At 38.7% G+C, this 9929-nt stretch overlaps 1 protein-coding gene across 1 annotated transcript in view; it reads right to left on the minus strand.

The window, feature by feature from the left end:
- LOC104610287 (oligomeric golgi complex subunit) overlaps positions 1-5990 on the minus strand; it is a 34833-nt gene extending 28843 nt beyond the window's left edge. Inside the window, exons 1-4 of the mRNA XM_010276835.3 lie at positions 5621-5990; positions 5481-5533; positions 4612-4759; positions 4144-4251 (exon numbers count right to left, since the gene is read on the minus strand). Coding sequence (XP_010275137.1) covers positions 4144-4251; positions 4612-4759; positions 5481-5533; positions 5621-5836 — 525 coding nt within the window. The 5' untranslated portion in view covers positions 5837-5990. The remainder of the gene's footprint in view (positions 1-4143; positions 4252-4611; positions 4760-5480; positions 5534-5620) is intronic.
- Positions 5991-9929: the final 3939 nt, after the last annotated feature.

The raw sequence follows: 9929 nt of genomic DNA on the forward strand, positions 1-9929 counted from the left end.
CACTTTTCAGGTTCCACTCTATATTCACCCACTTCGTTATGTCTTCCTCGTCTGTATCAGAGTTGACAAATCAACCTACCAAACAAGTCTCCAACAACCTTATCCTCTCCTCTAAACTCCCTACTGAATTAACAACCACCTCCATCTACCTTTGTTTTTCAGGAAACCTTGCTCATGTGGACAAATCATATCAAGTGGAACTTCAAACTGTGGAAAATTTAAGAACAGCATGAGTGAGAAAGGTTGGATGACCTTATCTTCAATTTAATCTCTCCTTCTATATGTTTGCATATTTGAGAATGTTCCACCATGCCTATATTTTTTATTTTTTATAATACTTCCATAAGACATTTCCGACATTGCTGACATGTTTCCTATATTTAGATGACCTATATGTCCACTGACACCAACATTTAAACCTTGAGATTACAGCTGCATGCCTTATATCAGGGCATTTAGAAGGAAATAATTTCAGGTATAGTGCTATTCACCTAAGAATATGATGATGGTTTCCTAAAACAGGATGAGGGTGACAATATCCAGTCAGTGTCATAAAAATGCTTTTGGGATGCTATATAGACAGGAATTCACAAAGTATACAGGTAATTAAATGTAATGAAACCTTTGGAAAGCTAACTTCAGGAAAGTACACTTGCTCCCATTTGTTGAGAAAAACAAAAATCCAGTTTAGCAGCTACTAAATGGGGAATTGAGGTCCTTCGTTTTGGGATTAATGGTGTTCAAAGGAAAATAGTAGCGAGTTTATGTTGGGGATGCTTGGCATCTTTGCATGCAATCATTCTTTTTTTTCTTTTTTGATAAGCAACATTATATTTTGTTGAAGCAAAAAGCACCATGCTGCTCAAAGAAAAAGAAAGCCAGCAGCCTATAGCCCTATACAAAGTACAACCAAGCTTTCAACAAGAAAGAAAGAAACTACTCCCAACAAGAGGAGCCAGAAATAAAATAAAAGAGCACAAAACTAATAAGTTAAAGAGTACATCCCAGCCCTGGGCAACCCCATTCCAGCTGGATTTTAACCACCCCCAACCTAGCTAGAGAGTCAGCTAGACCATTAGCACATATAGGGACTCAATTGAATGAGATGTTCAAAGAGGCAGCCAAGGAATGTGCCTGTCTCACCACCAATGGCCTGAACTTCCAAGGTATTCTGTCCTGTCTTCTCATCCAAAAAACTGGTTTGATAGTCACCCTCTACTTCAACATTTGTCATTTCTTTCAAGCAACCTAGTGTGCTACTCTTACTGTAATACTCTCCAAAATTGCCTCCTTATTTCATTCTCTTTCCTCAAATATTCTTAAATTCCTCTCCTCCCATACTATCCACACAACTGCTGTCCTTGCACACTTCCACAAGATTCTGCCCGTCCTCTTTGTTCTTTTTTTTTTTTTGAAAAAGGATAAGGTAAAATTTTATTCAAATGGCCACAAGTGGCAGATTACAACCAAGGCCCCTAAGACAAGGAGCCGAAAACTCACTTTAACAACTACAAAACATCATAACTCAAGAAAAATCCTAGATCTCAGCTGAGAACAGAGGACTGAAGCCAGCAACCAATTAGGAAAGATGGGCTAAAGAGCCTTTCCAAACTCACAGGAGAGACCCACCAGCAACCAAAAAGAGAGCAAAACCATTGTCAAACACAACAAACAAAGGGACAGGAGATTAAGAGGTGGAAAGCACTCTCACCATTCAACTTACATAAAATGCACCAATTAGGAGACAAACTCCAATTTGGCCTTTTCTTTTGCGGCAAGTCATTTGTGTTGATGCATGCATGGTAAATTCCCAACAGAATGCACTGACTTTTGGGGGAATAGGAGCACACCAAATTTCTTTCACAGGAAAGGAAGGGGGAGAAGAAGTGGCCACAAGGGAAGAAAAAAAGGATTTGCAAGTGAACAACCCAGAAGGATTGAGGGACCAAACCCACCTATCATCCACTGACTCATCAAAAACCACACCATCCAAAATATTCAAAAGGTTAGATGCTGAAGAGACGTCAAACTCTCTATAACCATTTCCCTAGAAAGACTGAATTCCTATCCCTCAACCTTCCCGAACCTAGGCCCTCTTCTATTTTTTCGTTGCAAAAAGATCTCCAGTCTAAAAGTGATCTCTCTTTGAGTCTCCTGGCCCCAAAAAATATCTCTCATGACCTCCACTCTTTTAGCCACTACAACCAACATACCAAACACAGAAAGGAAGTATACTGGTAGGTGCCCTTGTGTTCAAACATGAATTTAGTTCAGATGATTCCCAAGGCCTGGTTGCCAATGGTAGGCTTTTCAGTAAAGAGTTTCTCTAAGGGGTCTCTTTGCCAAAGAAAATCATCTATCTTGTGCATTTTGTGTCAGTATATTTTTATCCATTGACTATGGATTAGCTAGGTAACCCCTATTTTTCTGTTGTAAGGAATGAAGGCTCTTCTATCTTCTTATTTCCCTCTTTCAATAATTTCTCCTTCAGTTACCAGTAGAAGAAAGAAAAGAAATGATTTGTGACACAAAAGAAAAGTAAGGCTTTCCTTTAGCAGACAGACACATTTAGATTTATGATCCAAAAGACAAATTGATGCAAGCAGAATGCCAGAATATAAAGGGGGGCTACTATATAAAGTCCGACAGAATAACAAAAAGCATCAGTAATTTCTATTTATACAATAAAACATGGTAAAAAAAACAAGTAATGGAATAGCTCCTTGAATTTCTTTTGGATAGCCAACCAGGAAAGGACTGCCCACATGGCCATTCATAAAGCAGCAGTATCCTGAGAAGATAGTCTATTCTGGAAAATTTTTGCATTTGAGTGAAGAAGAGTTAGGTGCAGAAGTGTTTAAAGAAATGGAAGAAGGCAGTGAAACTGTCGAAGGGTCAACTAATGATGGCAACACATTGGTTGATTGTGGAAGAAATTTTGGCAATAAGAAGCCTGTGGTTCCCAGTGAAATATGTTTTGTGGGTGATAACAAAAGGATGAGAAGGTCAGCCAGCAACAACAAGGCTTGTGCTAAGGAGAGAAGAGATGTGGTTGTCCATATCATGGTATGAGCAAGGAGAGTTTGGTTGTTGATCCAAGGTTTTTGTAGATAGGCTAATGATTCTAAAAGGATACCAGACAAAGGGTGGTAATCTTAGTATTAAAAGTGCAGTGATGGTGGAGTGGAAGGAAGGTAAAGGTAGATAATAGGCACTGATCTCTTTTTCCTATTGAGGTTGATGATTTGGAAGATGTTTTAGTTGAAAACTTTGTAAAAGAGAAGGTTAGTGGAAACCATTCATCAATGGCTTACTGTCGAATTATTGCCAGAGGAAGGGGATTGAACTGAACCAGAGTAAAAGTGGCAATCAAGAGAAGATAGTAGAAGATGAAAAACAAAAAGACAGTGGACTACTGAGTACATAAGGGGGATTGAGAAGAATAACATTCAAAGGGGAATAATTTGGGTGGAGAGAAGGGTCAAGGTTGTTGAAGGGGAGAGTGGAAAAGGCAGATGAAGTTTTTCAAACTGTTGGAGCTTGGTTTTGATTAGAAAATTTTGGGTGGTATGAAAAGAAGTATCTGCATGGATTTTAGCTAGAGGGTTGTTTACCGATGTTTATGGTTCAGTTTTTCTTTTTGGTCATGTCTATCACCAATTCTTGTACTTTCTTCCTTTTTATTTTATGAAGTGTTCTTTTTACTATCAAAAAACAAAAGATTTTGCATTTCTTTTTGTTAACTTAAGCTGGCATAATTCTTTTATGTTTAGTTGTCTAAGCTAGATATGGTATCTTAATATTTATATCTTGTCCAATTTAACTAAGCTCTAACATCTTCAGATTTTTAATAGTATGATTTGTTAAAATCTACCATTAACATATTTTAGAAGTTTTTCATGCTAAAAGGTATAAATTAAATGTTTCCATGCATCCATGCAGTATCCAGTGCCATATCAGAAATCTATGGTGTCCAATATTGATACTCCATGCACTAAGCATGTATATGTATCATAGCTTTCAATCTTTCATAAATGTTGATTTCATCAAGTATAGTTTTTGCATAGGATACATGTTATCAGAGAAAACCCTTCATGTTTGCTGTTTTATTTATCTAAGAACAAGAAGATTAAACCGTAGTACCTGGTGATGTGTCCTGAGCAGTATCTTACAGTTGGCATGAATTTCTTGAACATGAGCAAGTGCTTTGAAGAAGTTTTCATCTAGGTCTTCTTCCCTCAGTGCATTAATCTGCAATGTAGAAACAAAAAAAAAAAAAAAAATTCTCACACATCTCTTTAGATGATATAATTGTACAAAAACCGATTATGGAATATTAAGTGAATTTGCAATGTACAGAAAATATGTAGTAAAACAAGAAAACAGAGCTAATACCCAGAACAGTGTCTATATCATGAATCCAAACTATGACACCAAAAAGGTATCATACCTAAGAACCTGATAACCAATCAACCAGTATCATCCAACCAGTGACCAATCAACTGTTATTCAATTATATCCAGATAGGTTTCTGACTAGTTAAAGTTTTTCAGGTATCATACCTTTCTAGTATCATAGGAATTGCCAAAACCTATACATGTACCCATATACCTCTTCATTAGAAAGTTGGTAGTCCCGAAGGAAACATGACGCAATCTCTTGCCGCTGTGTGGTGATCTCAAGTTCTTGTTTGAGCCTCTCGGTTGTACTGATGATATCTCCCGTGGTAGCATTGCAATTGTTCAATGCTTGGGCAATCCTGGGATTTCTCAAATGTCCACTATGAAGTTATAAAATGTAGTAGCAGTTTCATAGAAACCAAAGATATAGGTTACCTAAAGACAATGGAACAAAATACATCCCTAAAAAACAACTATAGACACTATATTTGCTAAAACCATAACAAACAACTATAGACACTATCTTTAATAAGAGTTGTTTGGGTAATCTTTTGTACAAGCTGTGGTTTTTTAGGATCTTTTTTGGGTTTTCTGTGGGTGCTTCTTGCTTCTGGTGATATCTTATCACCTCCTACTTACTTCATCTTTTCTTAATGAATTTTTATCTGATTCTTCAAAAAAAAAAAAAAGAAAAAGAAAAAGAAAGTAATTTCCGAAATTGGCATTCAGCAAACAAACCTAATGCATGCCAAAGATGTTAAATAAAAAACAACCAAGAGAAAGTGTGTTTAACTTGTAAAGCTAATTGTTAATCTACAATGGTGGAAAGCCCCAGAAGCAGACATTTCAACACTACCGTGCCAGCAATCCCAAGTCAGAGGTTGAAAGAAATCACAAAGACCCACTTAGGTACAAAACCTTACACACTGGTATTTATGCTAATTTGAGAAGCAACTGTACTCATGCTCCCTTGAAGAAAAATTCTCATAATGTGAAGAAACTATACCCAATGCCATCCATTAACAGAATATTTGACAAATTTGTGTGCGTTGATAAAAGAAAACGAAAATGGGATCTTACTTGTCGCAGCAATCGGTTAACGCGTTAGCTTCTTCCTCCACTCGATCCAAGGCCTAAGAAAAAAAATCAAAATAAATAAACGTAAGAGAGAGCCAAACAGACAGACGGATAGAGGATGAGTACTAATTGGTGGTGGGAACCTGTTGGACGGCCTCGGAGGCGAGGAGGAATTCATCGTTGATGGAGAGAGATCGCTTCTCGATGGTGGATCTGAGGTTCCTCCGAGCCTGTTGTGTGTTCTCTGTGTAGAATGTCGACAGTGTGTTGAGTGAAGCCAGCAGATCCGGTGAGTCCGTTCGTGACTCCAACACCTTCTTCAGCTTCCGTGACAACCCCGGAGCCAGTGCCACCGCCATCTCTCTCTCTCTCTCTCTCTCTCTCTGTCTAGAGAGAGAATTGTCTTCTGTATTGTTAAATGAAATCACGATTGTCGCCCTCAACAAGCCACACACCCGGTGGAAAAGATCCTCGTTTCGTCTTCTGTAAATTTCCTTCCAATGTCTAGTGCCCACTGCAGAATTCGGGCTTTCAACAGAGTGTGGAAAGTACGCTCTAACTGGCCTGCAAACAGATCGGATCGGATCGGGTAAAAGGTAGATCCATATATCAATTTTATTCGGATATTGAGTAGTCCGAAAAATCCCTCCGTTTTCTCAAACTTGTAACTGATTGATGACTTTTAAGTAAAAACTAAACAACATTCAAACCAATTTAATAGAATATAGAGTTAAATATTTAAATTATTCTGTGATTTAACAAATAGACAAGAAATGGGTAACCAACTTAATGACTTATAGATCGATAGAATTAATATAGGTGCAGCTTGGGTGGACTCGGGTTGGGCTTTTATCAAAAATTCAATGGAATCTACCCAAGGCCCGAGACGGAAGCAATAAAATGATAACTCCAAACAACATGAGTTGCACCTCATATGCATTTAAGTCAAATCGAATTGGATTGTATCAAATTGGATGAATGGATTATACATTTACATCAAATTGATTTGGATTATATCAAACTAGCAGAATTGCACTGGCTTTGTGAAGTCAAATTGAAATAGAAGAAACCCTTACCCTATAGCCAAGGTCATTGGTAGTAAGAAGATTGATAGACTTCTGTCACATCGTGAAGGCATGTGCTACTCCAACAACTTGGACAGAAATTGGAGTTCTTGCAAATGGAAAAAAAAAAAAGAAAAAGAAGATTGGAAGTATATCTGGGTCGGGTTATTGGATATGAAATGACCTAATCCATATAACTCATCTTCTATACCCAATATTCGCTATAATTTTCACTCAAGGTTTTTAAAATCGACCCAGAAAAAGAACTGGTCAGGGGTTCGGTTTCTAGGTTGAACGGTCTGACCGTTTGAATCAAACGGTCGGCCCATTCTGACAAAAATAAAAAATTAAAGATAAATAAAAAAGGTCAAAACCGTTCAAATGGTTAATTGCCCGAGTCAGCGGTTTGTTGATCAAAACAATGGTTTTTGGCAAAAATCTGGTTTTGGGGAAAAATGGAACCAATGTCTTGACCTGACCGTTTCCCTGTTTTTCCAATCTGGTCCAGTTTTGAAAACCATGTTTTCACTTGAAACAATGAACAATAGCATCTTATAGTTTATAAAGAAACTTTTCTTTCTGCACCCTAGGCATGCAATGGATGTTGAATATTCCCCAGTATCTATTATCAGCATATAAAACTACCTAAACGACCCCAAAAATGGGGTAAAATCCCTAATATATGACACAACATACCTAGGAAATTTTTGTCATTGCAAAACTTCTAATGACCCAACTTGTGTCATCCTAGAACTTTTACAAGTGCTAATAGTTGCAACTGCTATCTCACAACTTCTCCAGCCTGCAACTTGATGAAACACATAATATAGTGAATAGGTGCCAAGAGCAATGAAATCTTCAATAAATTTTGCAAAACAAGCTGCCTTCTAGAAAATGAAGGAATATGCATGAAAAGAAGAAATTTGTAAACATTGCTTATAGTGTTGGTTCTTGGCATTGTCTCAAAATATATATCACTTCTGGTGTTGGATATTGGACTATACATCCAAAATAACGGATTAAGGATTTTACTATTTAGTTAAAGGGAAAATCTATGATGCGGAAAAGATATGATATGAGAAGAGTTTTGACCAATCAAAACCCACCCATAAATTTTGATAAATACCACCTGATTGGCTACCATGTTTATAATTCCAGTTGAGTGGCCAGAAGTTTTTCAGATATGATATCTTTTCCATATCATAATTGAACCCTTGGTTAAAATTCAAATCGGACGCACTGTAAAGAGGTGATTATTTATCTTCCATTGAAAATTTGCCACATTAATTGCTTTCTCTCTTGAATATTACCATCAAACAAAGCTTTGCCTTGCTCATTCCCTCTTTCCCACGTTTTCTTTGTTTAGTTTTCTTTTAATCTCACATTTCTACCATCTTCACAGCTACTTTTTACTCTCTCTCCTCCTGCATGCTTTAATTCCTTTCTATTTAAATCTCGTAGTCGAACTAAAGAGAAGAACAGTGTATATGTCAAATGAAAACAAATTTATATGGAAGAAAGGAGAATCTCCATTTTTTTTTTTTTTTTGAAAACATGATATTGATCCGAACCATTCAAAGTTTTTAACTAAATCCAATTTTTGAAAACTTCTCTATTTGAGAGAAAGGGAAATCCGAAGTACAGAAGTAGGAACAAGAGAAAGAAAGATGTCAGGGTTTGAAAGAAAGAGAAGAACGATGTTACCAATTTGTTTCTTTAAATACTTTTTGATAAATTAATATAATAGAAAAAAGACAGTTTGTAAAACAAGTTTGATCCCTTCAATATGCTAAGCAATTAAATGACGTGGCATGCAATGAATGAAGGACCGAAAGTGGCCCTTTTTCAGTGCATTCGCATCAAACTTTCACCCTTTACTATTTTTTCTACAAAAAAAAAAAGAAAAAAATGGTTGAATTTGATTACCTGTATAGAGAAACTAAAAATCTCCTTATTACTACTCTCGATTCCTTCAACTCTAACACTTGTTACACTTACTTGATACACAAAGAAGAGAAATCTTGTATCATGGATATCTTTAGTTTTACAATTGTGATGGAATCTGATTTTACTATACAGCCAAAATAAAGGATAAAAAAATAAAAAAATAAAACTTTCAAACCTAAACAACTATCCCAAGCCTAACAAAACCTATGTGAGCCTATCCCATGTTGTATTTTGTTCAACTTAGGTGGGGTTTGGGTTGAGAAAACTTCAATTTTGACCTCAATTTGGGTCTAGGCTCAAGGCCTATGCTTAGGGTTAAGTCTTGGTTGACATTTAACCCAATCTAACCTGATGAAGGAAGATTTGGCCCGACCTCATAATCACTCCACGTGTCAAAGACGAACAGCTCGACACAACAGCGTGCCCAAGGCACGAGCACCGAAGGGAGGAACTAGCAGTCCAAACTCCCTACTAGGAGCCCAAACTCTCCCTTAGGCCCCGAGCCTCACACAAGGCAGTGACTCGAACTGGCCCGCCTCATGACAGTTCGACACTCCCCTATCCGAACTCAAGACTTCACCTCGCTCACCACTCCAACACTTCACCTCCAGGACGCCGAGCTGAACAAACGTACCATACCTGACACTGAGGAGGTCCGTATCCAAGGGCGGCGCACCTGACTGACTTGGGATCTGACGCTTGACAGCCGCACTTCAACGGCCACCTGCCACCGCCACCTACCACCATCATCGCCAGTCGTAGAGATGGCTCCGACAAAGAAAGCAGTGGCGGTTCTGTCCAGCAGAGGGGATGACACCCGAACTGACAGGGGCCCAGGGGTAATCATACCTGACCAGACAAAAGCTTAGAAGTGAGTGCACGAGGTGGTTATAAAAGGCTCCTCACCCCCCGAGAACAAGGTATGTGAACTTTGCGCCATCTGGTTTTGTCCTGCCTTTGAGAGAATTCTAACTTAAGCTTCGGAGCATTCATATTGGGTTCCCCCCGGAGCTTCCTCATCTTCTCCGTTTCAGATTCCCCGTATCTCCGCCCAGAGGTAGAATCGTTGACAGCTAGGACCAGCCGGATTGCGCTCCATCAATTGGCGCCGTCTGTGGGAAACGCTTCTAGAAGCCTCCCTCTAAACTCTCATAACCTCTTTTCTCCAAAAGCTCTAACACTCATGGCTTCTTCCAACAACGCCGGACATGGCACGGAGACAAACACCACCGGGGAACAACTTCAGGTCCCCGTGGTGTGCGTCGGGTAGTTCACCATCTCCCTTCCGGTGGATGGGATCCCTAGCTTGAATGCGCCACAAACAGTGGCGCCCGTAAGCTTTCCTGCCATGAGCATTCCCCTTCCACTCCCTATCGAAACAACTGTTGTCCCCCTAGCGACCCGCCAGAACCAGTTTGACGACCTGATGCAATGCATGCGG

The sequence above is a fragment of the Nelumbo nucifera genome, chromosome 1, assembly GCF_055504915.1.
Source record: "Nelumbo nucifera cultivar China Antique chromosome 1, China Antique-T2T, whole genome shotgun sequence".
Taxonomy (NCBI): domain Eukaryota; kingdom Viridiplantae; phylum Streptophyta; class Magnoliopsida; order Proteales; family Nelumbonaceae; genus Nelumbo; species Nelumbo nucifera.